The following is a 21,991-nucleotide window of genomic DNA, read 5'->3' on the forward strand; positions in this document are numbered from 1 at the left end:
TCTTTTTTTTCTTTTACAATTTGTTGTAAATAAACGAATGACAGACACGGCTGACGGTGAAATTCCTCCCGAAAATACACCCATTTCGACATCCCGAATACTGGACTGTGAACCAAGGTAATAAAGGCTCATTAGTAACGAACAAATGTTAAATCATAAACTCATACAATTTTAGTCTTCGCTGTAGAATACGAAGTAACTGAATGACAAAACAATGAAAGAAGCTGCTAGTTGTAATGCTAATGCTAGGTGTTGACACTATCGAGCTAGCGCAACTCCTACACTTTAAAAATTTTACTTTTTTTCTTTACAGTGTAACATGGTATCAACGCCTCCACAGAAGTACCTGGCCGTTACCTCGTTGCCATTAATTTATTGCTTATGATTCGATGTAACCACCTGACTTGAACGCAGCCGTTAGCTTTTAGCTTGATCACAGACCGAGCGAGTTTTAAATATTTCCTGTTTCAAAGTTGTAAGTCATAAAGGGCGCCACTGTCTCTTTAATATGCAGGTGTGTTGTATGTGCTTAGAGTCGTTGTCCATTAAAGGAAAAAAAAATCCTAACATTTCTGTCCCATCGCTTTAGGTTGATGGGGTGACGTTGATGTCATTCCTACCCGCCAGTTTGCTGCCGAACCTTAACGTCACACGGAGTTGTTTCACACCGGTAGCTTGTGACCAATGCCACAGGCGCAACATACCCAGAAAAGTGGACCGTTGCTATTAAAAAGAGCTGTCAAGTTGGCTTCAACAGACCTTTCTTGTCCCCACGTGACAGTTGGACTGAAGAGGGAGTGCCTGAGGAGTTGCCCTCACTCAAAGCAAACATGTCAGAGTTAAATAAAGAGGTGGTGGATTTGGTTTGGGGGAGACCATCTGGCGGAGGAGTGTCTGCCTCCATCTTCCGAAGATGGACCCAAGGTTTGACTGTTTTTTTTTTTCTTCATCCTTGGGATCACAATATCAAGTGTTTATGCAAGACAGCGAACGCATAATATTTCACTTAAAACTTGGATGTTTATTTATGATGAGGTATATCCAGGTGTTAAGCCAACTACTGGTGTTTTGAGTTAAATCCTCTTGTCTTGCTAATTGATCAAACTACTACGCGGTTGTTTTGAATACTAGTGAAGATTATCGCTATGCCTTTTCGTGAATGAAAGAAGGCTCTTTCCTGTCTCTTTCACAGGGTTTGTTTTCAGTGAATATGAGCAGACGGCACTGGAGCAGTTTGAAGGAGGGCCATGTGCAGTAATTGCACCTGTCCAGGTATGGGCTAGTTCAGTTTCCTTTCAGTATTATCAGAGCTTAAAAGTCTACATATAAGCATTGTTTTATGTTTTTCACAACCTAAACATTGGGTGATCACATACTACAATAAAAGACTGCTGCTTGACACAGGAAGACAAGGACATTGCACAGTGCAAAATTTTCTTGCATTTTTGGAGGCTTACTGTGTGTTTCTTTGCAGGCTTTCCTCTTAAAGAACATTCTCTTTAACAGAGAAAGTTCAAACTGGAAACAGATGTCAGGTAGATTCCCAAAAGAAAAATTCAGGCCATAGAATGTGCTGTTGTTTCTCTGTGTATTTGTGTAAAACTGCTTGTTATATCTTTCTGTCCATTAGAGGAGGAACAGAAAACAGCCCTGTGTTCAACACTCAGCGAAATCCTCGAGTCTGCCTGTGCCAGCCCCTCCACAGGGTTCTGCTTGGTGACCTGGGCCAAGGGGCAGAGCCCACACACTAGTAAACCTCCTAAGACACAGATGCAGTCACAGTCACAAACGCAGGACATGCCAGAGCCTGAGAGCAGCCAGCCACAACAGGAACAGCAACCTGGTGAGTCTGACATCTGACACTTTTGCAGAAGTGATTCACATTAAAAGTATTAATGCATATACAAACATCAGTGCTCACTCATTAACTGAAGCGTTGTTTTTGCACTTAATTAGAAAAATAGAGAGTTGTAAACACTTTGTTTTAATCGTTTAGTGATTGCATCTCTTCTTATGTTTAGTTGCTGTGACTGCAGAAGGCATCGGCTTTGAGCGATTTCACAGTGTTCTGCAGTAAGTGACACTTAATTTAGCAAGTCATCTTGGTAACTATCTTCACCCCATATAATCTCAGAATTAAATAATACGATAGGTGCTCTGAAGGTATTATAGGACTCACAAATCCTGGTTTTACAATTTCCAAGATGCAGTATTAGGTTAGACAACTACATATTTCTCAGAAGATGTTATCAGCAGAGGATATAGGAGGTGTGGATTTGTCTTGTCTGCAAGAATTGGCTTTCACATAGAATTAGTTATTTCTCTGCTCACAATTTGTTGGCTCAGCACTTCTATTGATTGCCTAATAAAAAAAAAAAAGAACAACCTTTCTTACACACGTAATGGGCAGAGCTGGGTTTGCTGAAGGAATATTGAAATTTCATCACATAGCTCGCTTGGCAGCTGAGACCATAGTCAGCAGAAAGCAGTGCTGACTCACATTGAAGAAGTGCACGCTAACTAAGACAGACAGCTTCATTAGCAAGATTTCAAAGGTGTAGCAAAAGAAGGACAAAGTTCTACACAAGGATCTTTTTTTCATGTCCCCTTTTGCATTTAATTGATTTCTCCCTTATTTTTGATGGGTATCAAGGCATGACTAACGCAATGAATGCACTTGTCATAGACTCTTGCTTCTTAAAACCTCAAAGATCTGTTTGTGAGTGTTTCACAGGTCATCCTGATAATTGTCTGTCCTGCAGCAAGCGAACGGTCATGTCCGTGTCTGAACTCAGAGAAGACGTGCTGTCCCTCTCCCACTCCTGGAGGGGGTGCTGTGGAGTCTTGCTTTTCCTTTATTCTGTCATCCTCACAAAGGTAAGGGAAAGTAAATGCTCAGGAGAGACTGATAGGACATTATTTAATTGTTCTCCGCTGTATCTACTGAGGGATTTGAATAAAGTGTCCATTAAGTATAACTAAAAAGTTGTGATTTATAAAACTAGTAATGTCCTTTTTTATGCACTGTGCTTTGTCCTTTAAGTTATCTTTGAGCTGGATGTTGCATTGATGTCTAAATACGCACATATTAAATGGAGATTTTTGTCCTCTGGTCATCTGTGCAGGGTATTGAGAATATTAAGAATGAGATTCAGGACCCAATGGAGCCTCTCATAGACCCGGTGCATGGTCATGGAAGGTATAAAAACACTTTACCGGTTATCTGCATCTGTTAGGCTAACATGAATGTTATACATTACTGTTAAGACTTATTTAGGCTGTATAGTTTATATGGTATCTAGCTTCCCTATGCAAAACCTTTTTACTCCTAAGCCTCATGATCTGCTTTCGATCTAGTGGCAACTGAACATATTGGTGTCATGTGTGAATGACTCTTTCGTGTGTTTCCTTAACATTTTGAGACAGAAATCTGATTAGGATGGACCCACTAACATATACATATCACTTTCAGTACCAGACAGATGTGAACTGCTGCAGTCGCATTAATGAACATAAACACACACGGCAGCGGTGGATGAATAATCAGCTGCTCAGAGGAATCCGGCAGGTCGCAACATTAAATAAACAGCAGTGCTGTTTAAATTCTCCTCCTCCGTGGTTATACTTACAATATTTAGCTTTTGCACCGAGTCGTTTTTTCCCAGCACTTCAGATCAATGAATGAAAGAGAAGTGTTTGAAGTGTAGATAAAGCCTCTGCTCTTTGTCTGACCGTATATCACAGTTCCACCTGCTGCCATTTAGTTGTTATGGAGTTCTTATTATTAATAAGAATTATTAATTGTTATGGAAAACAAAAATCCCAATAAGGACCTTAGAGTTTTATGTGATGTCGCATTTTTTTTTCCAACCTGCTGTGATGGGGCAGAGGCGGTATCCTCACGTAAAATGAACATCACATTTTTCTCTAGTTGATAACAGCTGTGCTGTTACTGTAGTGCAGTGACGAGTACAACCGTGACTGTTCGATAAGATTAAACATGTTGTGATATTTTCAGCTACCGTTCATCGTTTCACTGGCACACTAATATGAATCGTCATGGTGACGTGACATGTTGCCGTCAGAAAACCGCGGGGCATTGTTGTGTTATAGCCGTGGCCGACTGGGGGTTAAATCTCGCACCAATCACATGTATAACATGCTCACTGTGGCGGTATCCATCACTTTCACTGGCACATCTGCATGAACGGTGAAATTACTGGAAAAAGACCAACGTGAATGACTGAATGCCGTAACTTTCACGGAGCCATCAATGCAATGCGTCTCATGTGCGAAAAAGGGCCTTATTGTGTTTTTATCTCTGTCTTTCGCAGTCAGAGCCTGGTGAACCTCCTTGTGACTGGTCATGCCGTCTCTAATGTCTGGGATGGAGACAGGGAATGTTCTGGCATGAGTAAGACGTAAAACTGAAATGATGAAACATGAAATTACTACATGCAAACAGTTAGACTCAGCAAATCCACATAACAAACACATGCATATCGGATCAGCAGAACTCTACTTGTGGTCCCAGATATAAACCATATTCACTCGAGGGTAATCATTTCGAAGTCCCACAGGATTGCACAGAAACACAATTACTGGCAGTTTGACATGAAAAAAGCATTCCTGTTTTGTTACTCTTGTTATATACCCGTTTTATTCCTTGTAGAACTACATGGAATTCATAAACAAGCATCAGTGGGTTTCCTCACGCTTATGGAGTCGCTGCGCTACTGCAAGGTACGAACACATGCACTGTGGACTCCCACAACACAAGGAAGAGAATATAAGCGAGTTGTGATGTAGTTGTTGATTGTGAGTCTGAAGAGAATTGGTTTTGTTTTGTTATTTAAATCCATTATGTGAACTGGAAGGACCTCTTGGAATACAAATGTGTGAATTTATGTGTAAAGGAAAAGTTCCAGCAGACTAAGTGTGAACTCACCCACTTTGTCGCCATGCTTTTTGCTTTCTGGCACACTTGGAATTTACATCAACAGACGATTATTAGAAGTAAATCACGAAAAAGAGGAACTTCTGTCCTTAATTTGATATTGCCAGCACAAACGAACCCGAAACAGCTTAAGCTGAGACATGCAAAACAAGAAAAGCAAGGCCTGTAAATGGTTGATGTTAGGAAGATGGCTGTCAAAGTAACTTTGGGTTCTCTCAAAACTGACTTAACAGACCTGGTAATAGCCATGTTGTTCGTGTGAGTAAGAGAAAAATATGAGAATGTTTAAGAGAAGATGAGTTTTAAGTAAATACTGATGGTGTTTGAGGGTCAGAGACATAAATGTTTGTCATGAAAAAGACTGCAGATAGTACTGATTTCTGAATATGATAGCTGACAATAGGAATTAATTTATTATACATTCCCTTTTCTGTGTGTGTTTGTTCCAGGTCGGGACATTCCTCAAGTCTCCAAAGTTCCCTATTTGGATTCTTGGCAGCGAAACTCATCTCTCTGTATTTTTCACGAAGGCAAGTCCAATGCACTCGTCCAAAAAGAGCCGACGAATATTTCACACACTGTGTGTAACACAAGCCAGTCTCCTCAGCAGGTTAGAAAAACCAAAATAAGGAATGTGCTTAACAGATTTAATGTAGTGCAGGTCAGATATCAATGTGCGGTGGAAAAGAGAAAAAAAAGAGCGGCACAGAGGGAGGGAGGGAGGGAGGGAGGGGAAAAACGAGTACAGGAGATTGTCATATATGGCCGGTGCTGTTTCTTGGCTTTCTACCTATCAAGCATGAAGGGGGTGGGGAGGGGGGGGTCAGTTTCCAAATATGAACTCAAGAAATGCAGGCGTACACACGCTGTCATCTTCCCTCTCCCTTTCACTCTCTGAAACCCAAAAAACGCAGCTTTAGTTTCTCAAGCATCTGTGATTAACTAAACAATGTTTTATTCAGAACGTATGAGCGTGATGTAAATCGCTGGATTTGGACTCCAGTGAGATTCTCCACCTTTGCTTGCCTTCGCTGTCAGTTTAATTCAAACAATACAGATTAATGGTGTTTCACAGGTTTTCTGGAACGACACTCGCAAGCTAACTCAGACAGTTTCTGCCTAAAATCGAGCAAGTTGACACCCAAACCACGACAAGTCGATACGAGGAAAGACTGGGGGAAAAAAAAGAGAAAGACTGAGGATCTTGTTGTTTTAGCCTGCAAAGACTATTAGATCTGCCCATTCTCCCTGTTTGGTTCGTTGGTGTTTGGATGCTTAAGTGTTGACATGTTAATAACAACAATGCTTCACAAAAAACAATCCATATGTACATTATTCCAATACCCTGGGCTTGTGCACAGTCTTGGTGCTTTTTGTGTGATTGTGCTAATGCATCCTCTCTTAATCAATTAGTAGATGGCTTTTAAGTGGTGGAGGCTTTTTTTTTTGGTCCACTTAAATTCCTGGAAAAAGGCACATGGGAATATATGTACAGGTTTTATGCCACAGGTGTAGAATTCTCAAACCAGCTGAGGTACTGTTGAAAACTTCACTCTTATAGGTATGAGTCATCAGAATATTCTGCTGCTGTGTATGTTTGAATATGTAAGTGTGGGTGCACCCATCCAACTCCGACTCAAACAGGCCCGGTTATCAGCTCTATCAGGGAACACGTAACATTACATGCAGCTGTGGCTGGCAGTTGGAGGTGCAGCAAATCAATTCTCCATGCTGTTGTGAAAATGGCACCAGATAGGAAAAAAAATAATTAAATGGAAAATCTGAGCCAATCAACTCCATCATCAACCACACCCTTAATACAGCATTGATTAAAAGCTCAGTTACATGAATAAATTTCCAGCCTTGCCGGCTGCGTGTATCATATGTTGGTTCGGTGATGACTCAAAGCCGTCATGCTTGCACTGATGACTTACCGATTTGCTGCAACTCCCCCAGCACTAGTGACATGTTCTTATGTACACACATTCCAGAGCCCAGGAAACTTAATCCTGATTAGCATTCGTGTTGGGTTCATGCGTGAATATGTGTGGCCTCAGGTGGAGGGAATATGGTTCCAAAATCTTCAGTCTGGATACATTTGTTCCACTCCAAACTGGAACCCAACTTTGAACATGCACATGCTACATTCTTCTAGCAGTAATTGCTCTACTTTTTTTTTTTTAAAGACCAAACTGAAGAGGCAGAGGAAGTCAGGTGGCAAGGATACTCTGCTGGTAGACCTCATGCAGTTTGACCTTGTCCTTCAAATGGAATCTGGGTTTAGAGCTAATTTGAAGCACATTTTCCCGAGCTTTGTGGTGATACATAAATACATTCCGCCTGGTTATGTAGCTTTTAGTTCTGATATAGAACGATTCCCACAAAAGCTGAAAACCTGATCCCTGCCCCTGATGTGTCAGTGGCTCCTTCTGTCGGGCACAAGGGACGGGTGTGTTTTCCCTTGTGTGGCTGTTAGTGTGTGACTGGCTTTTAAACCATCAGCTTAATAGCATTTGTGTTTTTATCTAATCTGCCCACACAAAGGTCATTTTACTTTTTTTAAAGTCCCTGTTCCCAAACACTCTGTATTGATATAAAGAAAAAAAACTGAGAGCATATAATGGCATGGAATGGTACCTGGACAAGAGTTTCAGAGATCCGTAGCTTTCTGCTCCAGCTTACAGTAGGTTGGTTGCCTGTGTGTATTTCCCGTGCACATCTCAGTCTACCTTCTCACATTATTGGTCTCTCGTGGGAAGAAAAGAAAAGGAAAGGAAGTATAGAGGAAGGATGCACTTAAAACGAGCACCGCAGTGGTCACTCAGGAAAGGAGCTGAGGGGAGGGTGATCCTCCTGTGACATTTCTCATCACTCTTTGCTTTGCCCTCACCGAGTGATGAGGTTCACAGGCTGTATCTGCACTTCTCCAGGGAGTTACATGTGTGTTTTTGCATGTGTATGTGGACAGTAGTTGTGCTCCGGGTCAGTGATTTACTTGGAGTAAGAGCAGCCGCTGTAGTTCTCTGTGACTCTGCAGACTGCAGCATCTGTCTGCACATACAGGATGCCCTTCAAAGACTCCCAAAGTGCAAGAGTTGGTGTCCCAGACACCCTTGCTAACCACTTTTTATGTATGAAAGACACAAAACTTTACTATTGGAACATGGGGAATTAGGAAATGACTTGATTTATTCTTTCATGTGCAACTTGTCACATTACGAAGTTTAATTTCATTATAATAATGACATGAAATCTTAGAGTAAGGTTTGTAAGATCAAACCGTGTCCTGAAAGATGGTAAGAAAAAGGCGAACAAAAGATATTTTAAAAAGAGTTCCAGGAAGGGGATCCACAGGTGCTTTTAGGTTTTTTTTTTGTTCTTCAGAACAGTATTACGTTCTGCTTTTCATGTGATCAGTGGGTGCGGGCCACACACAAACACGAAATAATGAAGCGGTGTACATTAACAGTCATTAATAATCTGTGACAGGTCAGACCAAAGGCCATTGTAGTAGAATGAAAGACCATCTTTGTCTGTGTGTGCGTGCTGCATTTTCCCTCCTTTTCCCTTGAGTGTTTTACTGTGTTACAAGACCCATCATTGTGCTATTCATCTACTCTCTGGTGCCTCCTCTCTTTTCTAGTGAGACGCGCTTTTGCTCATCCGAGACAGCTTCGTAAATCATTGCTTTGTCCAGTCTGTCACACATCTAACACACAGAAACCTGCAGCAGAAACTGCACCAACATAATGCAGCGCGTTTCTCGTTGTATTTTGTACTCGTGATCTCTGAGGACACATGCTGGTTCGGGTGAACCAAACAAACACATTCAAGCCCACATGCAGTCTAGATAACAAGCCCTCACACACAGACCCTCCTTTCAGTCTGTCATAGAGTGAGGCTTTCTGTACCTGACAGGAACAAGGCAGGAGACACTGTCCAAGACCTCTGCTTTGTTGTTTTGAAACCTATCCCTTTAGACATACTCTATGGCCACTCAATGCCTCTCAGCACACACAATAGCTCTTTGGGTGGACTGCAGGGAAAGAAGGCGTAATTCTAGTAAAGCGCTATGCCTACCTGTCTTGCGTAAAGTAGCTACCTGCATGAGGAGATAAAGGCTGAAAGGCAGGAGGAAGAATGAACAAAAAGTCAAGGGTCGGAGGGGAAATCCTTCAAACTGGAGTACCTACTTAGCACAGGAAAATGCAGGTAAAAAGGGCAAAAAAGAATAAAAAAAGGAAGAGGGCCCGAAGGGCAAAGGGTTGTCAACCAGCCAGGAGAGCAGGAAACATCAAGAAGGCAAATGATGGAGGTTAAGTTTAAGCCGTGCTCTGCAGACGTTAGACAACATCACACAAGTGATGAAGAGGGTTACGTGACTATCGGCCAAGCTTTTGTACTTTATCTAGGAGAGCATGATAGAGGAAATCTGGCCTGATAATAGAACAAGAGGAGGACACACAAGCTTGAATACACTGTGTGCTACAGTGTGGGATGGGCCTGGATCTGCCATTTAGCAAAATAGACACATGCACAACGGCTGACTTGCTCCGAAACATTTGAACTCGTTGGTGAAGACATGTTTGATATCAGTACATGTGTTCTTGTTATTCTCAGATCAAACGTTCCATATTACATTGCATCTGTAAGTCAGTGGGGATGTGTGTGTGTTGGTCTCGTTTCAGGCCTTTTGATTGGCTTGTTGGTGCTCTGTCGTACAGGTCAAGGGTTTGTGCAGAAAGGTCGGACTGCAGAGTTTGGAATGCGCTCCTTGATTTCATTAGCCACACTTAAAAGGAGCTGACGTCGGTGCTGCAGTGTGTGTCTGTGTGTCACCGTGCTGCGTGTTTGCACGACCACTCAAGGGAATATAATTCACTGTTATAGGATAAACAAACACTTGTCGACAGGGGACGCGATGTATGTGTTGCACAGATTCTGTCTCCAACACAAAGTCACTGTGGAGTAGGAAGAAATGCTGAGGCACACAAACACACACTTCCCTGCAGAGTGGGTCAGCTCCGTGACTTGTTTTCCAACTCAGCGGCATCTTCCCGAGGCCTCTAATAAAACACAGATCAAAGACGAGCGAGCAGACCTGTCATCGCACACACACAATCGCGTAATTTCTGCTGCTATTACGCCTCTGTTGCATGTGCACACGCTCTGTTTTTTTCTGGTCTTTTTAGACATGTCATCATGGTGTGTGGTGCTCAGATTGCTGATGACCACTTACTTGTGTTTCTCTGCTGGTAAAGTGACTGGCATGCTGTTATTGTAAGTTGTCCAGGTGATTTACTGCAGATATGTCTCCTGCGGTGGAAGACGATCAACTGTTCGCTGTGCTTTAGCTGAGGCTCACTGCACTTCCAGCTGGAGCCTGAGACTAATTAAGCCCCTCGTCGCTTTGGGGAGAGACTCGTATTTTCCTAGTTAAGATACTGTATAACACAAATTACAGTTTCTCAAAACAGTTTTATTTTTTTTTTATACTTTTTCAGCACTTAATTCCTCTGTGAACCCTTGTCCGCCGGATTTATGGAGCCTGTAATGTCAACACATCAGGCCCCTGCTATACTCTGTGTGACAGGACCGTATGAGAACGCATGTTCGCTGGAGTGCGACTGTTTTTCTTTGCATTCGAAGAGCCTGCAGCTGGGAGTCGTCTCTCTTGATGTGTCCCCCTGAACACCCCTTTCTCCTCGAGTAAGCCCCGAGTACAGTAATAAGTGGTCCGTGAAAACCAAGGCAGCCTGTGTGGATCTCAGGCTCAAGCTTTAATAAAGAGGCCAGTTAAAGGAGATGAGCAGGGTTCATTTGCGCTCCAAAAACATTGTGTGTTTGTCCAGCGATTTGTTGTCATAAATACCTTCCCACCCACACTCATGGATGAACAGTACGAACTCTCTACTCTCGCCTACACTTTTTGCATGCGTGTTTGTGTCAAAGGCAGGAAAAGTGTCCTTTTTTTTTTTTTTTTTAAAGTATATATTTTTTTTATTGTCTCTGTTTCCCTTGAGCTTTTTTTTTTTTATTTTCCTATTCATGCAAAATCTTTTCAGGGAACCTTACGACATCGGGTCCTCCGAGGCTCGTAAATGATTTCTCTCAGTGTTGTTGAGTAGAAATACATTTGATTCTGATGTTAAACTGTCAACAAAATCGCTTAGTTTAACAAATACTGACTAGAGCTTAAAAATAAGATCAGACTGGACATGGTAAGACATTCACCTCCAAAGAGATCTAGCATGGGTCGCTGGTATTTAGAATAGAAGGAATAGAACTTGTGTGCTGAAAACATAATCCGACCAACATTTGAAGGCACATTGTGTTCTTCTGGTCATTTCGGGTGGCCACCACATGCAGTGGGCTCTCTTCTTCTCCTCCCAGGTTTCAGTTTCTAAAAGTTCCAGTATTTTCAAGCTGTCATGGCTTAACAGGAAGAGATGCTGATGATCTCCCACGTGTTTTAGCTGGAGCGGTGCAGTAAGAGTGATGAAGTGCTGTATATTGTCCTGTTATCCTAAAAGGAATCTGCATATTTGCAGTTCAGTGCGCACACCTCATTTCATCACGCCCTGCCAGCACTGTTTTCTTTAAACTTCACCAACAAACACTGTGGAGCTTATCACAAATCACGGTCTACATATGTAAGCCTCGATTTCCTGATTGTGTGTTTGGAGTGAAAACAAGCTGTCCAACTTTATCAGCAGATCAGTTAATAACCCAATAGACTGGGTTGATTTCTGTGGCCCATTAGACTGCACACACTTCCACACACTAAACAGAGCTTGCTTAATGTACATTAGTAGTGCGTCATGAAGCCACTACAATGAGTGATTTTGTAAGTTGATTTTGGTCATATTTTTGTAGTAGTTTGTTCGACATCAGAGCCTATAAGTTGTCAGTAGATGTAGATGATTGTCAGGTTTGCTCTCCCAGTGCTCCACTGGTCCATTATTGAGGAAGCAACAGTCTCCAGGGATCTGTCCGTCCCTGTCTCCTCACTGTATGATAAAACCTGTGTCACGCAGTTCCTAATCTGTTCCCTCTTTCTTTGTCTCTTTTTTTTTTATTTCGGTCTTTTATCGCCCTGGCTATCTTTCAATAGGATTTGTTGCTGGTGGGTCCAGAGTCTCCATCAGAGCAGGCAAGGAGGGTCTTCCAGACGTTTGATCCTGAAGGTAAAGAAAAACAAGCGTTTGTATCACTTCCACTGTATGTCTTTCACTCTTCTCCCACTGGGTTTGTTTTTGCTCTACATAGTGCACTTACTTTATGAAAGTCCTGGCCCACAGATGTTTTTTGATTGGTCCAAACCTTCACACAGCCAGACGCATAAAATGAGAGAACAATATCCCGGTCCTGCTTTCTTTGTTTCTGTCTTCCTTCCAGATGCATTCGCAGCCTCCACTGCCCTCCTTGCCTCTTCTCTGTTGTTCTCTTACTTTCTTCTGTATGAAGATCAGGGGTCGGGTTCGCTCTTCTCATCTCTTGTGTTTTTGTTTAAATTAGTGAGATCAGCTCCGCTAACAGCTGAGTCAACCATTCTGCTTCTTCCCTCTCTTTCCTTTTTCTCTCCGTTCTTGTCAGTTCAATGTGACTGGGGTAAAAGGCAATTGGAAGAACGCACTAGTCTCACTTTTCTTGTGTTTGTGTTTATCTGTATTTTGCAGTTATGCGTTAGAAAAGGTAGATTTGGGCGAGGGAAAAACCAAAGTGTTTACTCTTGCTTGAAGTAGTTATTTTCTTTAATAAAAAGAATTGATTCACGGATGATGTCATTCAAATAATAGAGCAAACAATCAGTCTGCTTCCAGAGATGAAACGTGGCCAGCTCTTGCTGACATGAGAGGATTATCAATGTATCTCAATAAAAAAAAAAAAAAATCTCTCCATTTTTATGTACCCATAATATATTTAGTGACAACACAGCCTAGTTTATTCACTCCAAATAAATAGAAAGATTAGTCACATGTTTTTTTTGTCATGTCCAAAGATAAGAAAGCCTGATATCTGCAGCGTTCACTTATTATACTGTGAGCTGTTTGAGTGCTCATGACAAAGAGACGAGCACAAACAGCAACATGAAACACGTAGTTTTAACATCTGCTCTGTGATGTTTTCCTAAGCACCAGAGAACGATGGGGAAGAATGCAGAAAAGTCAGGACTTTTAGAGTCTTTAGACTTTAACGTGCACTGTGTGATCACTCCTGGAGCCGCACATGTTGTAAGAGCATTCGGTTGGAGACTCCACTAAATTGCCAGACATAACACATACTTTCATACTTTTGTGTTTTGGTTTTTTTTTTTTTATTATGAAGTGAGGCAAGCTGTTTCATACCATTAACAGCCTTATTCACTTACAAGCTTGTACAAACATGTTCGAATTTGCTGAGATAAATCTGCATGTGATGCAACGTTATCATACTATAAATTCTACCTCTACAATAGATATGTAAAGGCAACTGTCATATGTTGTCTCTTTGTTCCTCATTTATCTCTTTCAGCTGCACAGAATATCATCTCTGCTATCATCTGCCAGCACGTTCTGCATTCCATATGGACAATATTTCTTCGTGCACACTACTGCTCACAAACACATACTTGGGTTACAGTTGGAGCACCCACAGCCTTGAATGCACATGCATGCACACATAAAACGAGAACATACTGTCCACATCACACGTTTTCATACACAGTACAGTTGAGAGCTGTGTAAAAGGGCCATAAATCTGTCTATCACATGTAGAGTCAGCACAGCTCCCTGTGATGTGGAAAAAGAGCGCTACATGCATTCTCACACACAGACACACACTACAGTGAGTCACAGCAGCCACACAAAAAAACCCCGGTCTCAGTTGTTCAATATTAGTTTGTTGTGTTGTGTTGTGTGCGCCCTCTCTGCTCACTGTCACACTATCAGTTGTCGCTCTAACAGGGGAAAACATCTGGTTCTGGAAAGACAAGAAAAGAACTCGCTTGTGAGAAAACAAGCGGAGCATCTGTCGGTTAATTTCCTTCACAGCACACTTGGGTTTTATGCATGTATCTAAACAACAGACCACACAGACTCGCACGTCAACGTCTCCGTGGCACAAACTTGTAAGTGACCAGCCAGAGGAAAATTGGGCAAAAAAAAGAAAACACATGTTAGCGTTTAAAGCTGCTCCTCTCAGGTAAAGCAATCATCCCCACCGTGGAATGTAGGTCAGAGATAAAGGACACCGTGTGTGTAAGTTGTGTCAGATGAGTTCATCGCCCAAGGCCCATGATGTAAATATTTTGTGCCATATGTGTTTAGGTGAAGGCTTTGCCTGGTTTTCAGTTAAAGCCTCCGCTTTGTGTGTAGGCTGGTGAGCCAGTATCCTTATATCTCTTTTTTTTGTCCTGTCTTTCTTTAGATAATGGCTTCATCCCAGAGTCTCTGTTGGAGGATGTGATGAAAGCTCTTGACCTTGTCTCGGAGCCTGAGTAGTAAGTGCATGCGTGGTCAAGGCTTTATAAATGTGTGTGTGTGTGTGTGTGTGTTATTTGAGCTTGTGTGTGCACATGTTGCACCTGTAGAGCTTCTAAAGTTCTACCTCTCTAAGTCAAGGCCAGGCCAGGTCAGAAACCCTGTGCTCATGTTTCACTACCAGGCCACTATAAAGCAAGACCAGAGAGAGGCCACTATAAAAGCTGAGGAAGAAAGAGGGAAAAAGTCAGAAACTGAGGCTTAGAAGGGAGATCATTAACAGCAGGAAGAAAGACTGGGAGATGGAGGAAATGCTTAAAAGCGCCGCTTCAAACAGAAGCACGTTCTCCTCTGAGGAACACTAAGTTCTATTGCTGCAGCCGTGGGCCTTGCCAAGTAACTGGACCACTGATTTGGTCTGCAGACCCCCAGATGGCCAATACATCACAACAAAACATAGCAAACCGAGGGGAGACTCCCACAGTGCAAACGGGCGAGTCTCATTTCATACCCCACAACAAGATTTTGCTGGGATTCCTACATCTTAAAAAGGAGCATTTTTAGTGGGAAAAGTCACTGAAGACTCGTAGACATGAGCCTCAGCAAAAGTCACTGTGGAGCGACAACTCTCATTTGTTGTGTAGTATTTGAAGGAATTATTCATTCTTAAGATTTAAAAACATTATTTCAAATGTAATTTAAAAGAGCTTCCTAAACTTTGAAGTCATCATAAAAAATGATGATTGAATGATCTCTGCAGACTGGAGCCAGTGCTGACCAATACTGGTCATCAAAATAGAATTTATGTGTCCATAAAGGCTCTTTTTTTCCATTTTATCATCTGTAGAACAAATCCATGATCGGGTGTCTAAAGTCATAAAATATCATATATACATGTACACTACTCACAAAAGGCTTTCGGGTGTAAATCAGGATGTACCTAAAATGCATTAAAACCTTTACAGGTGACCTTAATGTGACCTTCTGTAAACTTTTGAATGCACACGTCTAACTGTTCAATGTTTCAGTACTTTTTGCTCAAGTTGCTGTTCTCCAACAAGGAGCTTAACGGCAAAATTCGCAACAGCTGTTTGATCCACGAATGGACCGATAAATTACCTGGTTCCATGAGAATTGGCATTTAAACAGTCGCCCCCACATTTATAAGAGGTGAGAGGCACCCAAGTGTCACGTTAGACCATTTAAAACCGTTTACGTCAGCGTGGCACAGGCGTCCTCGTCTTGCATGGTGCCAGGGAGCATTTACGCTGGACGAGGGACCGGTGGGACTCGGTGCTGTTCTCTGGTGAAAGATTCACGGTGAGCAGAAATGATGGCCGCCATCGATGTTGGAGACGTAAAGGAGAGCGATATGCATCAGCCGCTGTTGTCACCAGACGAGCCTTTGGTGGTGTTACAGTGTGGGCAGGTGTGTGTGGTCGGTACAGAACCGCCCTGCACTTTGTGAATGGTACAGTGACAAGCCCATACTACCCAAAATGCATCATTAATCCAGTCATTGTGCCCCTGCATGAACAACACAGGCCTAATTTCATCTTCATGGACGACAACGCTCCAGCTCATCGAGGTCGTAGCATTAGGAAACGTCTGCTGGACGTAGAAAACCTGTTGGATCAGCTGAGTCGCCGTGTAGAGGCTCGTAACTCTGTACCCCAGAACCCCAATGACCTGAGGGCCACTCTTCAAAAAGAGTGGGATGCCTTGCCTCTGTCCTGCATGAGACGGCGTTGTCAAGCCAAATTGATGCTCAAGGGCACGTGACAAGTTATTGAGACCTTGACATCTTTTGTTGCGGTGTACCCACCTCTGGAGTTGGCTTTTGTTTCAATAAGCTGTTTGAGATGAGGAAATCACCAGAGCATGCTTCTACTTAACTGCCCTCCTTCCATGATGTAATATCACTGTAGCGTGAACTTTTTACATTTTCCATAAATTTCACCCGAAAGCCAAATATGATAACTTTTTGTGAGTAGTGCGTGTATCATGTCATTTACTGCAGTCTAGATAAATAGCAGCTGACCTCATTTGAGAGGAAACGGCAACATGAGCTGAGCACTGAGACTGACTGCGGCATGCTCAATGAAGGCATTTTTCATGCACCATCATCTCATGTCTTATTTTTAAATGATGAGCTCATCCAGCGTGTGAAGAACAAACGAACTACAAACAACTAACTTCATTGATCACCAACAACTCCCAAGACTCCCTTGTTCTTGATATTATTTTTATAATAGAATTAGATATTATATTGACCCTTTTCCCACTTTCCTGCACACAGCGCATGTTGTTCAGGAAATTTGACGCTTTTAGGCACTCGCAGTGTCGCTCAGTGGCATTTCAGCAGGTTCGGAGTCTACTCTGTATTCCATCCTTCCACATTTGCCTTTAGAACAATTGGCAGATAAAGAAATGATCATTCTCCCTCCTTCCTGTGTGAGTGTAACGCTCTCATCGCTCCTGACTGCCTTAAAAGGGCAATCTGACCAGGATTTTTTTTTTTTTTTTTTTTTTTTTTTATCACGACGGAGCAACAAAAACACTGATCTAACACGCAGGAATGTCTGGAAAGAGGTATATTTAGTTGTACCCCAGTATTCATGAAAACATACACACTCTGACAAAAACATGGATCATAAGTCCACACTGAGCCATGAGGTGATGGTAAGTTTGGCTCAGTGGTCCTACACAAAGCTTGTTATTTTGTGCTTTGCTGTTGGTTCCCTCCCACTGTGTCCCCCTCCTTGTTTTATTTGAAACTGTTTGTTGTTTCTGTCTCTTGTCTCTGCTTTCTTTGTATCAACTTCACATCTCTGCTTCTGCTCCTGTGCTTTCTCAGTGTCAGTCTGGTGAAGAGTAAGCTAGATCCAGAAAGTTTGGGCATAATTCTTCTGGGCCCATTCCTGTTGGAGTTTTTCCCTGATCAGGTATGCGTGTGTCTGGAGATGAGCTTCCACTTCAAAGATGCACACAGCGTATGACACACACCTTCCACAAACCACACAGTCCATATCGCAGTTCAGACGTATTGAAGAAGAGCTGCATTCACACACACACACACACGCATAAGGATGACACAGATGTCTGTTTTCCAAGCATATGCCGAGAACTGTTTTAGCAAATCAACGTTTTTTCCTGCCTGAAACATTCCTGTGGCGTCTCATATGAAATGCATGTGTGCTCGCAATCATATGATGTTACTTTCTGAGAAGTTTAGAAAGCGCAATGAGATGCCTTTACGAGATTAAGCAAGTGAGGAAGAGGGAGGGAGAGATAGAGGGGAACTGTGTTAAAGTGATCAGGGCTTCAGGGACTCACCAGAGGAATGGCCCCAAGCCGCAAAGAAATTACACTACCATTAGCCAACTGGACACACACACACACACATGCATTCAGACACAAGTGGGACTGGGGTGAGGGTTAGGGTTTCATATATAGGCTTATAAACACGCGAAGCTGGACACGCTCTCAGACAACACACCCTGTTAGCCCTCTGCACCTTCAAGCCAATTTCACGGGAATTGTTTTGGCTCCCTATCACTGCTCGAGCATTTTTGTAGTGTTGGCTGCTTTTTTGGTAATCTGAGTCGGGCTTTGCAGAGCACAAATAAACGCACATATTTAAGTTTAACACATGGGATTTAATACAAAGCTGTGGTTGAAGGCAAGGAAAAAAAAAAAAAAAAAAAAAAAAGTGAGTGTTTGACTTTTTGGTTTGCAAATGTTCTGCCTCTGCCGGTCTTTACTTCCATCTCTGTGAGAACAGTCTGCTCACAGCCGCCTTGACGTGTTTTTCCCTCCGCTCTGTGTTTCAGGATTCAGGAATCCCAGACTCACTTCCCGTCTACCACTACAATGGACTTAAACAGTCTAACCACAAAGAGAGGGTAAGATGCTCTGTCATACGGAGGCTTTTTTTTTTCCAATGGTAACTAATGGTGTCAGTTCCTTTTAATATTCTCGGCCTCTCTCCCAATTACCTCTCTTCTTTTCCTGTCATCAGTCATACACACTTACTCTCACATACACGCAGTTGGAGACAGAAGGCCACTCCAGGATAAACAGTAGCTGTTGCGAGGCTAATAGCCTGTCCGTACATTCAAAGACCCTGACTAAGCCTCCAATTTCTCCAAGTCATTTCAACATGGAGGCAACTGTCAGCAGCCTCGCTTTGATAAATGGTGAAACACAAGCTTATTGAGTTGGCTCAGTTGATGGATGATTGTCAGTGGATGTTGCCGGTTGCTGTGCACTAATATGGTACTCAGGAATATCAATTTCCTCATCTGTCAACTCTGTCTAGTCTGTAAACCCCTTTTTTTTTTTTTTTTTTTTTTTTAACCCATACCTCTACCTGAGCTTGTAGAAATGCCACAACTTGCATGTCCACACAAGAGCACATGCCTACAAACACACTCGCACACAAGGAGCCTATAAGGTTGTGATGGCAATTCCATTCCCACAGTTTGAGATGGAAATAACAGACGCTCTGACAGCAGTCCCCTGCAGCTGGTGTGTCTCTGAGCGAAGCTGCTGTACAGTAGCAACCGCTCTTCTGCATTTCTCCCATGACTCTTCAGAGGAAGTGCCTCCAAAGAGATGAGGTGTATAAATGTTTCTGTTCTCTATGTCTAGAGCTTTGTGTGTTTGTTTTCTACAGGTTGAGTATGTGGAGGGAACAGCTGTGGTGCTGGGATTTGAGGACCCAATGGTTCGGACCGACGACACTCCAGTGAAGCGCTGCCTACAGACCAAGTGGCCCTACATCGAGTTGCTGTGGACCACCAACCGCTCTCCGTCACTCAACTAGCACTGACGCAGTCTGCGTATGTGGACGGACTACTGCTGCGCCACCACACACCCCTCATCAGCTTCCCCTCTGCACACTGACCACTAAAGGTCAGCGGACGGCAGAAACCGAGAGACCTACAACGGAGACGAATGAGAACAAGAAGAACACGAAACGCACACGAGAGACAAACATGTTCATGGACCGATTCAAGTCTTACATCCATTCTTTTATTCTTACTCACTCATTCCACACAGATGCAAACTCACCTCTGCAGCCAGTGCTGCTGCTTGTTCACCGTAGCTTGTAATTGACACGCAGGATGTTTATGATGTGATCATTCAAAGAAAAAGAAAAGAAAAAGAAAAAAAAATGAGCGACTGTTTATTTCTAAAGCTGTGCTCCGTGCCGACAAAACCTCTGCTGCAGCTTGGTAGTAGACGGCTGTTTAGAAAGGCAAACCAGTTCGGTCCAGGAAGTGTGTCATCGAAGCACACGCTGAACCACATGTAGAGCCAGTCGACTGTGGAACACTACTGTTAACCCAGCTACAGGACTGTTTAAGGGAAAACCTACCAAAGCCTTGCACATATGAGAACATGCAGATTCACACACACACACACACACACACACACACACACACACTCTCACAGTCACTTCCACTGCTCAGAGTTTACAGCATAAAGGGACCAACCCAGATTCAGAGATCTGAACCGAAGGGTTTCAGTGTTTAACCAAGATGAAGTTGGTTTAGGTGCTCTGTGTGTGCCTCGCGCACTACAACAGGATGTTGGCCAAGTGCTCGTGTATTTATTATCGCACTCAAAGGTTCTGGAATAAACACTTTTTGTTGGGTTTTTTTTGTTCAAATGCTGTGCTGAGTTTGTTGCTTTGAAATCTTAGACCTCCTCCTCCCGTGTCTTCCTTTCATGACTATCGTGTTTTTGAGCCAGCATGGGACAACCTCGGGTTTCAGATGTTTGATCACTGCATCGCGTTCAGACTGACGCCGTGTGTCCCAGAGAGAATCTAAATCGGTCATTTACTAAATCTCCAAGACACGAATGGTGACTCAAGTACCTCTCTGTAAACAAAGCAATCCTGAGACAGAAAATGAAAACTTTCCTACAGACAAATAAATGTACCCGCGCTTCATATTAACCGTGGCTTTCTGTAGAGCGATGCAAGACACAGTGGGATATTTAGCATGTAAGCAGCTTTGTGTAATAATAATAATCGTAAGGTGTTTGCCGTTCTTAGCCCTGACTTAAGTATTTGTGTCTGCATGCACCGAATGCTTCAGCCACTTTGCATCTGTACACAGCAGCGTTGCAATAAATCCTGAATGTGTTTCTAATGGAAAAAGGATGTTCAGCTCATCTGACGTAGCACGCAGCTCCACAGACTCGTTATGAGTTTGTAAAGAGAGAGGGAGCGAGTGTGAAAGACATAAACCACTACTGTCCGCGTGCAGCAATGAATCCAGAGTGACCTGCAGTCAATCTGATCAGAACGCGATGGCAGACTGACGGGATGCAACCTGAACAGATGGAAGGGTGGAGAGGCATTCAAACGCTGGGCATCTGACTAATGATGATCATAACATGGCAGACGGTCCGCTGCCTCCACACTCCATCATCTTCCTTTTTCGTCTGTAAGTGTCACTAAAAGAAACACATCTGTGTCTGCTCATGTTTTGCAGTTGTTTTTTTTGTTTTTTTTCTTCCTCCTCTTTGTTCTTGTTTGATTTACAAAGAAACTGCTGAAAAAGACCAGACCCTCTCCTGTACTCTGGTCTCTCTGTCTTAATCACACATGCTTCAATGCGGCAGAAAAATGTTCAGCAACTTGTCTAGACGCAGTCAACCAAGTCTCTGTAAGGATGAAAAAAAAATTGAGGATAAGATAGATTAATGGGATGGAGCAGGCACGGTGTGCGAAAGTCTCCTCCTGGCAGGTCGAGCTTGGGTTTCTTCTCTCTTCACCTCACTTTCCCACCTGTTTCATATCTTCTCCCGACAGAAAATCCTTCAGCGCCGACCTAACTTTAATGCCGCTTTGTGGCCGCTTATATAGTTTAATTCCTCACTTGTGTGCCCATAAAGCAAGGTTTAATTAAGATAAACTCCCCAAGATCTTCAACAGCAGATTGCGAGTTTGATTAAAAGGGTGCAACATTTATTCCCTGGCAAGACAAATGCGCTTAAGTGCGCAAAGCTAAATACACAAAAACAGTTCGGTCTGGCCTCTCACCTCTTGAAGACCGTTTTTCATAGCAGGATATTATTTTCAGCGAGAGTGAGGTTTGTTACCTCGGGGATGGGGAAATCACTTGGTGTTGAGTGAAACGGCGAGAGGGCCAAACTGCCTTAAAGTCACGCAAATGCAACTAAGTGAATTCTGGCGCAAGACGACATAATAATTAGTGACATAATTACAAGCGGTTATTGTCAACGGAAGGAAACGCAGCCCTGTTTAATGGTCTGCTCGGCTTGTAAAAAGCAACCTCAAAGGTGTTTTAATTTAGGCCTGCTGGATGCGCGTGGTGTCTTTACTGCTGACCGTATGCGTTCCTAGACCTATTTTTCATTTTCATTCACTGAATTTATCTTTTTTTTTTTGTTCGGGACGAGCCATTAGATTTAGCTGCACCATAAAAGGAGCTGTGACGCGCCAGCCTCTCTTTGCGCGCTCAGATGTGGTTTGAACCCTGTAATGTGTGTGTGTGAGTGAGTGAGTGTGAGTAGGGGGTAAAGTTTTGTGCAG

The 21,991-nt window shown here is 42.9% G+C and overlaps 1 protein-coding gene across 1 annotated transcript; it reads left to right on the plus strand.

Annotated features, from left to right (window-relative positions):
* The first annotated feature begins 24 nt into the window (after positions 1-24).
* On the plus strand, positions 25-20,078 carry mindy3 (MINDY lysine 48 deubiquitinase 3). The gene is made up of 16 exons (XM_072394356.1): positions 25-117; positions 590-924; positions 1,193-1,272; positions 1,475-1,535; positions 1,631-1,843; positions 2,022-2,073; positions 2,763-2,877; positions 3,126-3,199; positions 4,335-4,414; positions 4,673-4,743; positions 5,407-5,487; positions 12,072-12,144; positions 14,366-14,438; positions 17,276-17,363; positions 18,252-18,323; positions 19,097-20,078. Exons 2-16 carry the CDS (start codon positions 831-833, stop codon positions 19,244-19,246), a joined length of 1,377 nt encoding a protein of 458 aa, XP_072250457.1. The 5' UTR covers positions 25-117; positions 590-830; the 3' UTR covers positions 19,247-20,078.
* Positions 20,079-21,991: the final 1,913 nt, after the last annotated feature.

Source organism: Leuresthes tenuis, unplaced genomic scaffold, assembly GCF_036924035.1.
Source record: "Leuresthes tenuis unplaced genomic scaffold, fLeuTen1.0.hap1 SCAF_10, whole genome shotgun sequence".
Classification (NCBI taxonomy): domain Eukaryota; kingdom Metazoa; phylum Chordata; class Actinopteri; order Atheriniformes; family Atherinopsidae; genus Leuresthes; species Leuresthes tenuis.